General features: G+C 49.0%; 1 protein-coding gene across 1 annotated transcript in view; it reads right to left on the minus strand.

Annotated features, from left to right (window-relative positions):
* Nucleotides 1-1,535: 1,535 nt before the first annotated feature.
* The window catches only part of LDLR (low density lipoprotein receptor), a 28,246-nt gene continuing 11,339 nt past the window's right edge, over nucleotides 1,536-18,442 (minus strand). The window contains exons 5-18 of the mRNA XM_019744988.2: nucleotides 17,088-17,210; nucleotides 15,257-15,379; nucleotides 13,906-14,025; nucleotides 13,587-13,712; nucleotides 11,603-11,774; nucleotides 11,284-11,508; nucleotides 9,714-9,832; nucleotides 9,272-9,411; nucleotides 8,030-8,171; nucleotides 7,767-7,919; nucleotides 7,113-7,229; nucleotides 5,176-5,235; nucleotides 3,905-4,062; nucleotides 1,536-3,257 (exon numbers count right to left, since the gene is read on the minus strand). Of these exons, the coding sequence (XP_019600547.2) occupies nucleotides 3,222-3,257; nucleotides 3,905-4,062; nucleotides 5,176-5,235; nucleotides 7,113-7,229; nucleotides 7,767-7,919; nucleotides 8,030-8,171; nucleotides 9,272-9,411; nucleotides 9,714-9,832; nucleotides 11,284-11,508; nucleotides 11,603-11,774; nucleotides 13,587-13,712; nucleotides 13,906-14,025; nucleotides 15,257-15,379; nucleotides 17,088-17,210 (1,814 nt within the window). The 3' untranslated portion in view covers nucleotides 1,536-3,221. The remainder of the gene's footprint in view (nucleotides 3,258-3,904; nucleotides 4,063-5,175; nucleotides 5,236-7,112; nucleotides 7,230-7,766; nucleotides 7,920-8,029; nucleotides 8,172-9,271; nucleotides 9,412-9,713; nucleotides 9,833-11,283; nucleotides 11,509-11,602; nucleotides 11,775-13,586; nucleotides 13,713-13,905; nucleotides 14,026-15,256; nucleotides 15,380-17,087; nucleotides 17,211-18,442) is intronic.

Here is an 18,442-nt window from a genome sequence, read left to right on the forward strand (position 1 = left end):
ACCCCACCCCTCCAGCCCCTGGCACCCACCATTCTACCTCTTGTCTCTATGAATCTGACTCCTCCAGGGACCTCATATAACTGGAATCATACTTGTCCTTTTGCGACTGGCTTATCTTACTGAGCGAGGTTCATCCATGTTGTAACATGTGTCAGAATGTTACTTTTTAAAACTGAATATTATTCCTTTGTATGAATACACCATGTTTTCTTTATCCATTAACCCATCAGTGGACAATTGGGTTGTTTCCACCTCTTGGTTATTGTGAATAATGCTGCCATGAACATCGGTGTACAAATATGTTTGGGTCCGTTTTCAATTCTTTTTGGGTCTATATACCTAGAAGTAGAATTTCCAGATCACATGGTAATTCTATTTTTAATTTTCCAGGGAACCGCCATACTATTTTCCACAGTGCCTGTACCATTTTACATTCCCACCTACAGTGCACAAGGGCTCCAATTTCTCCACATTCTTGCCAACACTTGTTATTTTCTTTTTGGTTTGTTTTTTATTAGTCATCCTAACGAGTGTGAGGTGGCATCTCATGGGTTGCCCCCTTTGTCTTTTATACTTAGGTCTCTGTATTAAGTTCTTTCTGTCCAGCGACATGCTGTGGACTCTGACCGTACCCAGTTGATATGCCAGGACTATTTGTGGTTTCACTGCCATGCGCAAGGCCAGGGGCCTGAAATGCCTACAGGCCCAGGCCCAGGTAAAGCTGGGGTGTATAAGAGAATGGGGGTACAGGGTACTGAGGAGGACCCATGTGGCGGAAGCCTGAGGCTCTAGCCAAATGTTAGGCGGAATCTGAAGCCAGATTCGCCAGAACTTAGTATTTGGATTTATGCTGAGAAATCTGACTTTTTATATCTCAGCGATAGTCACATTTTTATCCTTTGTCTTATCTTTTAAGGGGACCTCACACCAACCACTCATTCCAGGGGCCCAAAAGTTTGAAGGGAGGCAACCTTCAGAAATACCACGTGTTTGATGGAGCCTGTATGTATGTGTGTGTGTGTGTGGGGGGGTCTCAGCCCCAATCACTACCCCCAGATCCTCGCATGGCCAGTTCTAATTCTGGACTCAGCTTAAATGTCACCTCCTTAGAGAATCCTTTCCTGCCCCCTCCCCACCTGGTATTTGTCTGTCCCATTACCCTGTTTAACATTATTCTTCTAAAATATAGTAATTGTATCTATTTCCCCTTCTAAAATGTCAGGTCCCTGAGGGCACAGAGGCTTACTCACTTTCATTGTCTTTTATTCACTGCAGCATCCCATATGCCGAGAACAGGACCTGGCACACACACAATAGGTGCCCAGTAAATATGTGTTGTATGGATGGACAAACAGATTTAGCAAAACCCCAATTCAGGGAAGCACCCAGCAGAGTTGCTCCCCAGCTGAGCCCAGTATCACCCCTGAGCCTGCAGCCTGTCCTGAGCTTTGGGGAAACGCTCTTTCCAGATCCTTCTCCCTGCCGAGTCCAGTACATTAATATGGAGGACGTGCGGGAACAGAAGACGAAAGCACTTCAGGTTTAGCCAAATGGTTCATTTAAGAAATGTGATCCGTCACAGTAAGACATTCAGGCTATAAAAACATTCTACACAGTCGTTTAAAATCAAAACCCATCCTCCCAGAGCAGCCCACAAAGACAACACCGACGTGGTTTTCCCAAAGCGTGCGGCGCACAAGCCGAGTGAATCATCTGTACAGAAAGACGAAGCATCTCAGGGACAATCTCCCCCAGTGCAGACACCCCCAGGGGTCACCGGACAAATGCAGCACCCAGGGTTTGTAAAAATAAATAGATCTTTTTTTCATATATATGAGTGATAAGTGTTTCAACAAATATACAAAGTGCAAACATAACAAAATGCCTCACTCTCCTGTACGGGGTTTATTTACAGGCTTCAGAAGAGAAACACCGCTCAGTTTCCTACAGGATGGAGCAGCGTCTCGTGGGTGTAGTGCACAACTGACAAGGAAGCCATGGGAGGCTCCCCCCGCTGTCTCTTTGATTGTAAACGCGACATGTGTGACAATGTCGAAAAGCATTCTTGTTTCATAAGTCCCATACAATAACGGCACCGAGGGGATGTTTTCCAGGGCTGAAACGCCATGCATGTTTCAGATGGACACCCACCAGTGACAACGGTCTTGTCGGGGAAATTAATGGCTCAGGGGCATCTGCATAGAAGTGGAAACACTAGCCAGAGAGTCCTGATCTTGGTTTTGAAGAGTTGGGAGAAAGGCCCAAGACAGCACTTCAACCACCCTCCCACCCCTGGGGGCCCTCTAGGCCTGGGAGCCTATCCCGGCCAGAACAGAAAACAGTGCAAAATAATAACGAATGTTGACTTTACACAATGTACAAGCCTGAGCTGGAAAAGTGCAAAGGCACCTGGAAAGGGCTGGGGCTGGGGCTCAGGGCTGGTGTCCACATAGCCACGCCCGGGCTGGAGGACGCTGTTAGAGGTCGGAGGCCACGCATCTTCACGAACAAGGTACCCAGGTGTCTCAGGCACTTAATAAATATTAAGGGTGATGGGTGGCTCAGGCTTTCCCTGGGGAAATGTTGAGGTTTTGGTTAATGAATGAGGCTCAGTTGGTCACCCCCAATGTGCTGGGTTTGGCCATGTCAATACCAACACCAGGGTCGCCTTCCCGGCTTAAGGGGAGGGCACATACCCAGCTTAGAAAACACTAATTTGATCCTGATCTGGGGTGGCAGAGCAAAAGCTTATTCTGGTGTCCAGCAAGGCTTGCAAGGCAGAGGTAAACACATTTACTCCTGAGTTTAGGGGCCCAGCAGCTGCCTGGGACCCTGTGGGTAGCACCTGCTCCCCCATGTTCAGAGCTATTTGCTTTCTCTCACTCGGTGTCCATCCATCAGTCCCTCAGGTAAGGAGCCAGTCGAGGAGGAGAGAAGGTCAAGAAAAAAAATCCCAAGCAAAACCCATTCTGTGTGTGCCATCACCTGCCTCCCAGACGAATAAATATATAAAACAAAGCTCTGGCAGACAGGCCCATGGCTGCCAGCGCTGAGGTGCAGCCGCCAGCAGTGCTTTTGGCCACTTCTTTCTCTGAACGGAACAGGAGGGCGTCGAGGTCTCAAGAAGGGTTTTGGGCAGGTCAAGGGTCTGAGAAGAAAGTGTTCTTCCTGCCCTTGACGAGCTACAGCTTCTGGGGAAGGACAGGATTCGAGGCAGCAGCTCATGCCACGTCATCATCCAGGCTGACCATCTGTCTCTGTCAACAAAACGATAAACGCCGGAAATAATCAGTCCAACATCCAGTAAACATGGCCAGAGGCCACCTGCTCCTCATCACCAGCCTGGACCAGCACAGTCAGTCACCTCTGCCCTGGTCTCCTGGCTCCTGACCTCGGCCCCAGTCTGTTTCCCCCACTGCAGCCAGAGGGCGCCTGCAAGCACCCGAGTCAGGCCACATCCCTCCTCTTCCCAGAACCCTGCATGGCTCCCACCTCACTCAGAGCAAAGCCCAAGTCCTCCCCATGGCTCACAAGGTCTTGCTCCATTAGCTCGACCCCCACTCCCTGCCCTTGTCCCCTCCCTCTTTCTCCATCACTCTCTGCTCCAGTCACACTGGTTGCCTTTGTGCTCAAACACACCAGGCTTGGCCCAGCCTCAGGGCCTTTGCACAGGATGCACTGTCTGCACACAGCACACTCCCTGCTCAGGGAAGCCCGCCCAAACCACTGTATGTAAAAATGGCCTCCCCTCCCTCCCACCCCCCACTGACTTTCCTCTGCTCCGCTTCCATGACTTATTGTCTCCCCTTTCCAGCCCACAGCGTCACCCCACCATGAGGACGGATTTGGAGGATCCCCCATCTTCCTCAGGAGCCATGGCACCAGAGCTGGGCGGGGCACTCACCGAAGGGTAGGTGTAGCCGTCCTGGCTGTGGCAGATGTGGACCTCGTCCTCCGTGGTCTTCTGGTACACGGGATTGTCGAAGTGGATGCTGTTTATGCTCTTCAGCCGCCAGTTCTTCCAGAGCAGGAAGGTCCCAAGGCACAGGACGGTAAGCAGCACTGTGGGGGCAGGCGGCCTGGCATCACTCCCCATCCTGCCCCCGTGCCCCAAGTGAGAAGGGATGCTGCCTTCAGACTCCCCGCCTTTCTACTTGTTAATGGTTTTGTTCTGATTTAAAACAATACTTGTCCATTATAAAAAAAAAATAAAAAAAAAATCTATCCATAAAGCACAACAAATGTCTCACTTGAAGACCACTGCAACTGCCTCACCCCAGAAATGTTCTATTGTTGTGGATTATTCCAGGTCTCTTCTGGGATTACCCACACATCGGCTTTTTTAAAAAATGGCATTGTTCTCAATATACCGGACCACAACTCACTCTCTTCCGTTTCCACGTGGGTGGGGATGGATCGCTTTTCCCATCATTTATGGTGGGCATTGGGGTGGCATACCCTGTCCTCTCCCTGCTCCTTCCCCTTGATCCAGGGCACAGTGAAGGGCTCACCCAGCCCGGGTTTGTAAGAGTCTGGCCAGTGCTCAGGGCGCAGGAGAAACTGAGGCTCTGCTGGAAGACGCAGGGCAGGGGCCACCCTCGACAGCCACCAGGGAGGTGAGGGTCCCACCTGCCACCTGTCAACCCACAGTCAGATGACTGTTGAACACCAAAATGCAGGTCTCTGTGAGTAGGCCGGGTGGTGAAGGGACACCTCAAAAGGATTTCCTCAGAAGAGGAAAAAGGGCTGTGCTGCTCACCTGAGCTGTGATTGACAGGGCTGAGGGAAGGAAAAGTGGAGCTCCACAAACTGGCTCCTGCCAGAGAACCATTCACTTCATCTCCCCCAGGTGTCAGTGAGGCCTTACCTACAGCGCCTGTCACTGCACACACACCTTGGAGCTCGGCTCCATCTCCCATTTGACACATCAGCTCTCACTTTGTTCACTGTCAGCTCCCAGGGGGCGGGGTGTTTATTTCTTTCACAGTTGTGTCCCCAGGGCCCAGAAGCGGGCTGTACTGTGTACGTGCTCAACTCGATTTGTTAAGTGAATGAAGCTAGAAAAGGGGGTGCAGGGATGAATGGGGCATGTGGTGGGGACACCCCATTCCTGGGAGAAAAGGTGCCTGGGCAGGGAGGTCAGTGAACTGGGGGAGGACGGGCCAGCGGACTCACCAATCGGGAGGACAATGTACAACGCTCCCATGCTCCTTCCGCTAGCAGGGTCGTCCAGGGCTGTGGAGGAGAAGGCAGGAAAGTGATGCTCAGATCCTCAGTCAGAGCCATGGAAGAAACGCAGCAGGTGTATGATAACCCACACACAAAGGCTTCTCATTGCCCTTAAAAGTGCAGAGGAACTTGGTGCATCTCCCGAGCTTCAGGGGCCCCACGCTGGCCTGCCCCCAGACTTTATTTGTTAGCAATCAGGGTTATGGGACCCCACGTGGCTTGAAGAGGGTTCCTTAGACCAGCAGCGAGAGGTACTGGAGAGGACTTTCGGTCTCCAAGAGAGGAAAGCCTGCAGTTAAATTCCCAGTGGTCATTGGTGGAATTTTTCAATCTGGTTCTGCATCTGATAACAATGAATCTATTCTGGATGGGGTAGGGGTCACCTTCTGACCCTGTAATGCTCACCAATTCCAGAGTCTGAGTTGGATCACACCAAACCTCATAGTCCTGTGTCAACTGTCCCCAGCTAATAAAAAATATGGTGTGGGGGAGGAGACCTCATTATATAATCACTAACCACGCATGCACACCTGGGCCAGATAATGTAAAGGCTCCATGCAAATGAAAGCTTAAAGGTCTCTAAACAGGCAAATGGGGGCTGAGAAGACTTGAATAAACCACATCTGGGTAACACGCACACCGGTGAGATACGATTAACATCATGAGTCATTCAAATCTACCTGGGTTTTAATTCTACAAGCTGTTGGATGTGTGTGTACTAAGTTTATATCCAGTATTACATTTGTGCATATTTAAGAAACCTTATAACAATAATAATTTAGGGCAGCAGCAGGGTCCTTGAGTTTTTCCCTTAAAAGAGGTCCTTTGCGAAATTCCAGAAGCCCTGGTTGGGCCCATCTGTGAAATGGTTTTTTCAAGTAGTGGCCCCCTTAAGCGAGAAGGGTTTGACACCTCCCACAACCACAGCAGTTCCTGATTTATCTCGTTTATGGTTGAACAAAGGCTTCCGCTACTCTGAGGGGGAAAAAAAAAAAGTCTGAAACTTGCTGATGTGACTTTTTTTTGTCTGGCCAGAAAAAGTCCACGAGCTCCACTTCTGGATGCTCAAAAAACCAGGTCGGGCGCCCTCTGGTGGACAAAGACGTGAACGCTGGGTCTTTGGTCAATTCACGGAGAGCTCCACTCTGACCTCCTCCAAGGAGGTCATAACCTTTAGGACATAGATCATGACCTTGAGGCCACACTAGGGTGAAGAGAATGAGGCACTTGCCACGGGTACAAAACTTAAAAGGGCCCACCAAAACTCAAGTCATCTAATAGTATTTTAATGCGCTATTTTTAAAAATCAAAATTAATTCCAGTACCCTATGATGAACAAAATATCCAGGTTTTTAGGCTCCGATCATACTTTATGTACAAGACCAGGTGGTCTGCCCCGCAGGCTGTAGTTTGATGATTTGTTTTTTAAAAAATAACAAAACTTGAAATATTGTTTGAGTCCTGGGTTGGTTGGTGCTTCCTTAGATGCTGCATGAAGGGTGCCCCACCTACCTCACCCTCGTCCTGGCCCAGTCACTGAAAACAGGACAGTGAATGGGCCTGGATAACATTTCAGACTCTTATGCCCCCGCGTCTGGCAGACTCTGGGACCAGCAGCCACCATGCGAGCGCCCAGGCTCCTCACAGAAGGTAGACCCCGCGATCCCCACTGTTACCGGGAGGTGGGCGGGCACTGTGACTAGCCTCATTTTATAAGTAGGGAAACTGAGCCTTCGGAGATGCACAGGCCATGTCAGAGACAGTCAACGAAGGAGCCCAAACTAAATCCACTCTCTAGCTTGTCATCAAGATGCTCTGGCCTCTGAAGGAGCCCATGAGGTGCTCATCCCAGTGAGTGGATGTGGGGTGGTCCCAGCCTTTACCTTGGAAGGGCGTAGGACCCGTCTTAGTGGTGGGCTCAGGAACGGCCGTGCGCTTCGGCCCCACCGCGGTCATGTGGACTGTGGCAGGCCTCCGGGTGGTCACTACAGATTCAGGGTCTGAAAGAATAAACATTTCCTGAGTGCGCCGTGGCCCGAGGGCCGCTCTGACAGTGCTGCTAACAGTGCAGAGGAAATGAGTGCCATCAGCCACAAAGAAATGAAAACAAATGCAGTGAAAATACAAACCCATTAATATCTCTGTTATTACATTGTTTGTTTTTCAAAAAGGGAGATTTGCAGCGTTACTAACACACTAGCTTCAAATCGAGACTTTCTCTGAGGATGAGAAGAATTGAAAAGGACCGTTTCTCACTCGATGTCCGTATCTCAAACCTCCCAAGGGGGCCGGGCAAAGTGAACTAGACATCAAAAGTAAACTGAGTCTATCTAAGTGCCCAGCACAATGTTGATAGGCCCAACATTCAAGAAAGGCAGACTCTGGGTACCCTAACTCTACAGTCCTTACAGTGGCCTCCTGGGGCCTTGCTCTCGCATTTGGCAGATGAGCAGAGAGGCTCAGAAAGTTCCAGCTACAGGGCTGAGCTGCAAGGGTGTCAGGAGCAGGACTTGTGCTGGGCAGGCTGGCATCCCCACCTGTGAGGCAGTTCCTCTTGTCCTCGGCCAGCAGCATGCCGTCGGGGCAGGCACAGGTGAACTTGGGCGAGTGGGGATTGATCTGCGGCGCTGGGAGACACAGGTACTGGCAGCCGCCATTGGGGAGGGTGGGCCTCTCACACCAGTTCACCCCTGAGGCAGAAAAGGCGGGGAAGTTAGGGTGACAGTGAGGTCAGGAAATTCTAGAAAATTCCAGAGCACCGTTAGGGAAGTGGGGGAGGGGGCGACCATCCCATCTTTACCTCTTGGCTGGGTGAGGTTGTGAAAAAGGACAATGTCCTCTGGTGATAACAGGTTTTCCGCCATCAAACTAATGTCAGACCCCGTGAGGCGGTTGGCACTGAAAATGGCTTCGTTGATGATATCTGTCCAAAATACTTTATCCTACATGGGCATTAAGGTAGATGACAGGTCCCATTAGCCACTGGGATGGGACACAGACCACTGTCTTCCCAACCCCCAAATCTCTGGGGTTCTTTGGGAAGAAGCAGTTCTAAGTGGTAGCATCATTTCTTCTTTCTTTTAAAAAATATTTTTAATTGTGGTAAAATACACATAACATGTACCATCTTAAACATTTTTGTGTCCAGTTCTGTGGCATTAAGTACATTCACACTGTTGTGCCACCATCCCCACCATCCATCTCCAGAACTTTCTCATCTTCCCAAACTGAAACTGTCTCCATTAAACACTAACTCCCCATTCCACCACACCCAGCCCCTGGTACTCCCACCATTCTACTTTCTGTGTCTGTGGATTTGACTCCTCTAGGGACACTCTGTAAGTGTAGTCACACAGGATTTATCCTTTTGTGTCTGGCTTCTTTCACTGAGCATCATGTCCTTAAGGTTCATCCTAGTTGCAGCAGGTGTCAGAATTTCCTTCCTTGTTAAGACTGAATAATATTCCATTGTGTGAATAGACCACATTCTGTTTGTCCAGTTTTCCTTGACAGATACCCAGGGGTTGCTTTCACCGTTTGGCTATTGTGAACCAAGCTGCTTCAACATGGGTGTGTGAATACAACATTTCTTTAGAGCACAATTCTCCCACTGGGGCGCTATTTGGGGCCGGTAACCCTTCGTGGTGGCCCCCTCTTCTCTTGTAGGCTGTTCAGCAGCATCCCTGGCCTCTACCTACTAGATGCCAGTAGTAACTGCCCCACAAATTGTGACAACTGAAAAATCTCCAGATATTTCCAAATGTCCCCTGAACAGCAAGATGGCCTCCGATTGAGAACTGCTGCTTTAGACCTTTCAAGACTCTTTTGGCAAGAATAAAACAGAAATAACTCCAGGTCTAAGACCTCTTCATAGTCTTAGGCAGTTTTCTGAGTTAGTCTTGGCGTGAATGAACTAAACAATGTTTGCTGACCCATTCGCATGAGCGTTCATGCCTCATACATGAATGGTACCCAGTGAACAGCACTTGACCGTGAATTTTCTCAAGCCCCAAAGGAGCGATCATGTACTCCCAACCCCCACCTCAAAGATGGCCAAGGAAAAGGGGTGTGCCAGCATTTTCTTGTCCTCCAAAACTGTCTTCCGGTTCTGCCCATTGACATCAATGCTGGAGATGGAGTGGAGCTTGGAGTCGACCCAGTAGAGGCGGCCACTGGAAAGATCTAGAACCCACAGGTGGACAAGGAAAGGTCACATGATGAAACTGGAGGGGCCTATGAGTCTGGCCACTCTGCTCCCAGCAGGAAGGAGCCCCCGAAGGACCCAACTGAGATGTGACCAGAAAGGCAGCTCTGACCATACCCCCCAATGTGTGAGCCAGGGGCTGGGGTGGGGAAGCAGGGTGTGGGGTTTGGGGGAGGGTTTAGTTGTGGGAGCTGCACGGTCATGTTCAGCCGTGGCCTGGTCACTCTCCTCTCTTCCAGGATGTGCCTAACCCCCTGGGACCACAGTCCCACAAACATACCCAGGGTGATGCCATTGGGCCACTGGATGTCCTCTGTCACCAATGAGTAAACGTCCACACCATTCAGGCCCCCCTTTTTGATCTTGGCAGGAGTCCCCCAATCCGTCCAGTACATGAAGCTGGTGGGAGAGCAGGGAGAACAGACATGTGAATGCCGGCGGGGCAGCTCCCAGCCAACACCGAACAGTAGCTCCCACCTTTGGAGGCCAGGACTCTGAAACAGTGCCTGAGGAGGCCCCGAATTAGTTCCTTCTGCTCCCCCAACCTCACCTACTCTCCTCAGGCCTGCCACCTGGTGAGACCTGGAAGGATTTTAGAACCTTCAAGAACAAAAGGAGATTTGGATTCCACTATCAGGACAGGGGCCCTGGAATCTGCACCCTATGCGCTGCTTTCTGAGGGTTTTTAAAATTTATTTTTTGTAATTAATTTTATTTTTCACTTTTCAAATATGTATACAGGCATACCTCAGCGGTATTGAGGGTTTGGTTCCAGACCACCCCAGTAAAGCAGTGCTGCCTTGTGAGCGATAGGAGAAAAAAGGGGGACAAAATTCTAAATTTCCATGTGCTGAATATCAGGTAAATGAATTATGGCCCATGCAGTGGCCAGGGATGAAATCCCACCTGCCAAATGAGAGAGGCAAGTGCAGAACAGAGAGCGAAAATGGGCCGCTATTCAGGTATAGAGAAACACAAGAGCAGACACACACCCCACACACATACCCCACTTACATCTAAGTGGATTGTTTCTGGGAGCCTGCCTCTCTCTCTCTCTCTCTCTCTCTCTTGGCAGCTGAGAGGCTAAATTTACTGGACTGCATGTCCTTCTACCAAATGAGAGAATTTATCTTATTCAACTGGGGCCCAAACTTGACCGGCCCACTTCTACCCCAGGGTCGTACTCCCAGCCAAATGCTCCCTTTTCCTCTGATTACTGCTGCCCATCCTGGGGTTGTCAACATCCCTCCAGAATTGTGAAATTCCACACGTGACATGTTATGGCAGCAGATGTGGTTCCAACAGGTACAGAGTACACGGGATGGGGCCATGCTTTCCTCCAGGGGACACGTGGACTGGTCCCTGTGGACCCTGGAGTTGCTGAGCCAGCCAAGGTGTCCTGCAGACACCGCCTGTGGCCCCCACAGGGTGGTGACCTTTGGTCTTTGCAAAAACCGGCCATTGATTAACACTGGGCCTGTGTAGTTTCACCTTTCTCCAATCCTCTCCTGGCATAGGACACTGCCATAAAAGACTAAATCAGAATTTTATTTTCTAATTTCCAATAAGTATTAATTACTAATACCAACTTAAATCAGTATTTTAATTTCTGGTTTTGGATTCTATTGCACAAGGCAGGACTTTTCAGGGTCCACTTCCATGTCAGGTGACACAGCAGACATCAGAGGGATTGATCCTCATGGTCCCCAAAGGGCAGGTGGGGAAGGCCCCTGGTGCCAGCCCCCACCCCACTCAATCTAGTCTCCTTTGGACACAAACCTTGCCCCCTCACTCTGAGTCCTAACTGGTTCTTCATTCTCTCTGTATTCCTCAGCTTTGGGGATACCCACCCATGCACGGGATCCACCACAATGGCCCTGGGCTTGGACCCTTTCTCTTTGAAGAGCGTCTTTCTCTTCACGCCCTTGGTGTCGGCCACGGAGATGGTGCCCAGGATGGAGTCGGTCCAGTATATGTTGCTGTGGATCCAGTCCACCGCCAGCCCATCAGGGGCCTGGAGGTCCTCGCTGATGACAGTGTCATAGGAGAAGCTGGGTGCTCTGTCAATCTGGGTGCTGAGGAGGGAGGAGGAGGAGAAGGAGGGCAAGGGCTTCAGTGCCAGGGGCCATTATTTCACCTGGGTCGGGAGGGATGCAGGCTGAGGCTCACCTGTAGATCTTCCTTTGGGACAGGTCAGACCAGTAGACTCTGTTGCTGGCCACCTCCATGTCCAGGGCCACCACGTTCTTCAAGTTCGGGATGAGGCTGGTGTATTCTCTGCGGTCCAGTGTCATCTTCCTCACCTCGTGGCGGTTGGTGAAAAAGAGGTAGGCGATGGTGCCTGTGGAGGAAGGAAGGGTGCTCAGGGGAACGGGAGGGACTCCTGACCCCTGCTTGTCACCCTGGGAGGCCTGGCTGAACCAGAGGAGACAACCAAGGCACAGGGTGAGGTGCCTCCTTGGTGTATTAACCATGAGGTTCTGATGCTCTGACCTCTGGGGCCTCGCCAGTTCCCACAGTTACCCACTCGCCTCAAGTGCAAACTAACCGGCCCACACATACCACCTCCTTTATTGGGGTATCACACTCCAGGCTGCCATCTCCCTGTCCTGGTCACCCCAGGGCCAGGAATCAGACAACCAGGGACAGTCCCTACATCCCAGGGCCCACTGAAATTATGCAAACTAGCCAATCCTAAACTCTTTTACACTGCCTCACCTGTTCCTTCCCAAGGAAACCACAACAAAGGGTCCTGCTCACTTCTTCCCCTCACATCCTCTGCTTCCTGACCAACCTTGATGCTTCCCTGTGGGGCACAGTGTGGTGTGACATGTCCCCTCCTTTCAGGAACTGTGAGTTACAAACTGTCTTTACAGTGGCCGTCATCTCCTGATCTGTTGGCCTCACCAAAGGTGCATAATAATATAAACTACATTTTAAAACACCTGGGCCCCAGCATTTTACGTTTTAGGACCCAAAGTTAAAGAAATGATAATGGTTAATGTGCAGGGAGCAATTCCTTACAGTGCAGAATTCTTTTTAGTAATTTTCCTACGAAGTTTTCCCTCATTGATCCTCATACCCCTACAAGGCAGGGACTATTTTCAACCTCCCTTTACAGATAAAGGGATTGAGGCTCAGAGAGGGGGAAGTGACTTGCCCAAGGTCACCCAGGTAGTGAGTGGCAGAGCCGGGATTTGAACCCGGGTCTCTCGGACTTTGAGGTCTGTGCTATACCTATGACACCAATATTCACCAACAAACTGACCACTTCTGCAACTGACCTCACTCAGAATATCCCTTCCCATGATGCCATCCCCACCCCCAGGATGGCACCTGTATAGACACCTAATGCTACAGATTGGAATGAAAGTAAAAGGTCAAATCATGCAGGATTTCAGGAACTGTGCTCCGAGTTTTTCCCAGAACCGGGACGTGGGCAGGGTTGTGACCGAGGGTGGCCGGAGGCTGTCTAGAGGGATGATAACAGGGGCGAAGGACTTAAAGCCTAAGAGACTCTTAGGGAAACAGGCAAAGCTCGAAAATATTTCTGCAAAACTGGAATTACCCTGCAAGAGCAGAACATGACACAAAAAGAACATTTGAGGGACTGTACGGATGACAACTCTGCCAGAACAATTACTCCTCCAAAAACACAGGATTCCTTGATTTAGGTGATTTGAAGAATTAGTGCATGGTTGAAGTTCTAACCTAAACTTCAGGTAGAAAAGAAACTCAACTATTTCTACTGTTTTGTTTCATTATGATCTATTATATTTTGGTCTCTTTTAAATGCACTTACTTTTCTTTTTGGTACAGGTACTGCAGCTAATAAGAAGAGATAGAGGAGGTGCGGGCTGTTTGAGGCCATGGCTTTCCACCTCTTGTCCCCTGAAGTCCCTGGCGGGGATGGGGGCTGCAAACTGTCCCCCATGGGGTTGACCTGTGTCTGCTGAGAAGCTGGACACCTGAGAGCAGCCTTCCAGAAGCCTGATTTCTAACTGCGCTGTCATTCACCTGCCGGAGGTCTCAGGAGCAAACAGCCTGTCCCCGGGTCATTTCAGTCTGTGCAAAGTTCAGATGCTGAAATCCCTCACCTGTTTGCTTTGGGAGCGGCCAGGCCAGCTCCCTCCCACACCCTCTGTGTACTTACCTGTAGCCTTGCAGGCCTTGGTGAGGGCGTCGAACTGGAAGCCCTTCTCACACTCGCACTTGAAGCTGCCCTCAAGGTTCACGCAGAGCTGGCTGCAGGCATCAGGGTCCTCACACTCATCGATATCTGTGCGTTGGGACAGAGAAAGAGGTTTGGGACATCCCCATAGGCTACGGGTAGAGCGATGGGCTCTGACCCAAAGCCATGCCCCACATGCCTTGTTACGTAACAGATGGTGAAACCAAGGCACAGAGGGTTTGGCGACCATGTCGGAGGAAAAGGCCAAGGAGGCCCAGCGCCCACCCTGCTCGGGAATCACCTTCGCATCTTCGCTGGTCCGCCAGCCGGAAGCCCTTGGGACACAAGCACTCGTAGCCAATCTTGAGGTCATTGCAGATATGGGAGCAGCCGCCCTTGTTGTCCAGGCACTCGTTGGTCCCTGCACCGGGGGAGGGGCACAGACCAGTCACACTCAGGCCTCCAGCCACCCCTTCCCTGCCACCCTCACTATTTCACCATCGTTATCACAGTCACAATGACTTTGAGGCCGTACCAGGACCCCTAAGGTGACTTAAAATAATCACTGTCATGAGCAACAAAATGGATGAACCTGGAGGACGTCACGCTGGGTGAAATAAGCCAGACACAAAAGGACAAACACTGTATAATTTCACCCATATGAGGTCTTTAGAGGAGTCAAATTGATAGAGATAAAGAGTAGAACGGTGGGTACCATGGGGAGTTGGGGGGAAGTTAGTGATTGATGATGGGGAGGGACAGAGTGTCAGTTTGGGAACATGAAAAAGTTCTGGAGATGGCTGGTGGGGATGGTGGCACAACAGTGTGAATGTATTTAATGCCACTGAACTGTGCACTTAAAAAATGGTTAAGATGATAAATCTTGTTATTTTCTTCGATCACAATTAATAATTTTTTTCGATTATAAAAAATGAAAACCACATACCACGGTTACGTATATTAACTCTTCTAATCCTCCCAACAACCCTTAAGGTAGCTGAACCACAGCTGGAGAAACTGAGGCATAACCAAGTTAAATGACCTGCCCAAGATCACACCACTGAACTCAAACCCAGGGCATTGGCTCCACAATCCATGCTCTAGCCTCTACACCAGGCATAGCCCAATAGCTAAGAATGGTTTTCACATTTTTAAATAGTTGAAAAAGAAGAATGAGAATCAAAAGAAAAATGTTCTTTAACATCACAGAAAAATTCTATGAAATTCAAATTCCCGTGTCTGTAATAAAGTTTTCTTGGAACATACGTTCATGTGCACACATCTGCACGCGTAGGTATGGCTGCTTTCCTGCTACCATGGTCTAGTTGAATAACTGTGACAGAGACCACATGACCATAAAAGTCCGAATAGTTACATAACAATGCGTCGCAGAGAGTTCCCAAAACTTTACAAGCATCCCATCAGCCAATCCCAGCAGACCTAGGATGTGTGAGCAACTATAGTCCCTCCTATGGATGTGAAAACTGAAACGTGGAAGCAAAGCCTCTTATCCTCCCCATATCTGAGCTTCCCAGAGCCAAAGCACCTGGGGGCACGGATGGGCTGGAGCCTTGTGACCCCACAGCACGCATGTGCGGGTCCCACTCCTAGCTCCCCATGAGCTCGAGAGCTGCCAGCTCCCCGGGGCTCACCACACTCCTGGAGGGGCTCATCCGACCAGTCCCGGCAGTCCCGGACCGAGTTGCACACTTTGTCCATGGTGATGCATTCACCGCTGTGGCACTTGAACTTGTCGGGGCCCTGGCACAAAGTCACTATGAGAGCCAAAAAAGAGGGTTATGTGCTTCTGAGCTGCAGGACCCTGCTTAAGGCTTTTTAATAATATAGGTAATTTGTACAAAATTATATGCAAATGTGTTCACTAATAAAACATAATAATTATTGAACACCCGTGAACCCAGCTTAAGTATTAGGATGTCACCAAGAGTAGGAGTTGGCAAACTATGGACCACGGCCAAACCCACCCACTGCCTGTTTATTTAAATAAAGTTTTATTGGCACACAGTCTGGCCTATTCATTTATATACTGTCTGTGGCTGTTTTCTCGAGACAGTGGCAGAGTTGAGTAGCTGCAACAGAGACTGTGGCCCACAAAGACAAAAATATTTACTATCTGGCCTTTTATGGGAAAAGTTTACAGACCCCATGACTTAGATCATACTGTATTACCGTCCCATCCCCTTATGCTCTGCTACACCCCCAGAGGTAACAATGATCCTGATTGGGGGTTTACCACTCCCTTATTTTTCCTTAATGGTTCTATCAGACATGTATGAACAACATATTGTTGAATTTTGCTTGTTTTCGAGTCTTGTAAAATAGTTGTATTCAGTAATCTCTTGTAACTTGCTTCTTGCTGTCAGCCCTGAAGTTATGAGGTTTGTATGTGTTGCTGCTGAGGGTTGTAGCCTCATTTTCTGAGCTGTATGATAGTCTGATGCGTGTCTACGTCATCATTTTAATATTATTTCCACACACCTGTGTTCATAGCAGCATTACTCACAATAGCTGAAAGATGGAAGCCACCCAAGTGTCCATCAACAGATGAATGTATAACACAATGTGGTCCATCCATACAACGGAATATTATTCAGGCTTAAAAAAGGAAGGCAATTCTGACACGCTACAATGTGGATGAATCTGGAGCACGTTATGCGTAGTGAAATAAGCCAGACGCAAAAAGACAAACATGGTTTTACTTATACCCTAGAGTAGTCAAACTCAGAGAGAAAGTGGGATTGTGGGTACCAGGGGCTGGGGGAGGGGGATTGGGAACTTAAGTGCTTAATGGGGACAGAGTTTCAGTTTGGGAAGATGAAAAAGTTCTGGAAATGGATGGTGGTGATGGCTGCAGCACTACGTGAATGTACTGAATACCACAGACCTGAACACTTAAAAATGGTTAAGATGGTAAATTTTATGTGGTATGTATTTTACCAGTTAAAAAAAAAGATAGTGTATTATTAGAATTTAACTTTTTGTTCACTAAAATGTGTTTGGGCTTATAAATATCTTCACAAAAAATATTTTAAAAAGCAGTATCTTTACATGATGTGTATTTTACCACAATTACAGTTTTTTAAATTAATTCTGCTGCTGAGGAAGCCTTGGGCTGCTTCCAGCGTTTGGCTGTCAGCACGGTGCCGCTCTGCATGACCAGAGCCTGTCTGCTGGAGTCATTCCCAGGAACGGGACTGCTGTGTTATAAATTCAGGGAAGAGTTATACATGGAATCGTCTTGTGCGTGTAACTCTGAGCTCAAAGATCCGGACTGACCACGCCAACCTCACTAAATCTCGTAGTCCTGAAGTAGGTGCTTTCATCCTGTACATTTTTCAGATCAGGGGGTTCAAGCAAGTTGCCCAAGGATACACACTGGTGAGGGGCTGACCTGGGCACCTCCACGCTCGTCTGGAATCCACCCCGCTCGCCCCACGCCCCTCCTCGGGGCACGGAGCTCACCATTGACGCAGCCGAGCTCATCACTCTTGTCCTTGCAGTCGTATTCCTTGTCGCACTGCTGGCTGCCGTGGATGCAGGTCCCATCCAAGCACTGGAACTCGTCCGGCCGGCACGTGGTCTTAGCTGGGAGAGACAGAGATCGTGTAGATTTTTCTCAAGCATTAGCCAAAACGGGACAACCCCCACCTTTGAAGCAGCAATTTTCCAACAGCCTCACAGGAGCCTGCTGTCCTGGGCTTCGGGGACAGCGTGTGGACTGAGGAGGTTTAGACATGAAGAAACACATCCACCCTCCTCCACCAGCAGAAGACAGCGGCTCATCCATTTTATCTCCTTCTTCGAGCAGGATAAAGAGGAAAGAGGGGGTGTACCTTCCCACCACAGGGGGAAGACTCCCCAGGTACATCTGTCTTTGTATTCTCAAATTTAACCAATGTAGAGTTTAGAAGATTTTCTTTTATGGTGGTAAGCACTTTTTTCCTTAATGAAGTAGAATCACAGAAAGTTATTACTAAAGTAATGGAGCAAACGTTGGAAAATAGGAAAGGGGAGGAAAGCACCCACAATCCAAATACCCCACCACAACTTTTAAGGTTTTCCTAAACTTCTCTCCAGTTTTGCCTGATATGCATGTTTTAGATCACATTTAATTCATTAAAAAGCTACAGACCCAACAGGCCATTCTCAGCAGAAAAGCAATGATGTGATCTTAAGCTAGACAGAGGCAGGTCAAGTAAATTATGATAAATCAGATCAATACCACCAAGCATAATGCAATCATTCAAAGGACAGACTGCAGACATGAGAAATGTTAATGAAATGACGCTATGTGATAAAGGACTACGTAACAATTACATCTCAGAGGATACACAGGGTGACTGGAATAGGGTAATGGCCATGGTCCAGACCTTGACCTCACACAGGATTAGCTTTGTGCTTAAACATGTTTATGTTTTCTGCACTTTCCTGTGGGTTATATTGTACAATAAAAATGTTTACAGGGCGGCCGGATGGCTCAGTGGGTTAGAGCACGAGCTCTGAACAACAAGGTTGCCGGTTCAATTCCCACATGGGATGGTGGCTGCACCACCTGCAACTAAAGACTGAAAACGGCGACTGGATTTGGAGCTGAGCTGTGCCCTCCACAACTAGATTGAAGGACAATGACTTGGAGCTGACGGGCCCTGGAGAAACACACTGTTCTCCAATATTACCCAATAAAATTTTTTAAAAAATTAAAAATTTTAAAATTTGATTTCAAGATGTCAGTGAGAAGAGATAATAAATCTGTGGGCAGAATGATCCCCTCTCCACCTTTAAAAAAACAATGCAAATTTTGGGAGCTCTGTATGTTC

Source organism: Rhinolophus sinicus, linkage group LG07 (assembly GCF_036562045.2).
Source record: "Rhinolophus sinicus isolate RSC01 linkage group LG07, ASM3656204v1, whole genome shotgun sequence".
Taxonomy (NCBI): Eukaryota; Metazoa; Chordata; class Mammalia; order Chiroptera; family Rhinolophidae; genus Rhinolophus; species Rhinolophus sinicus.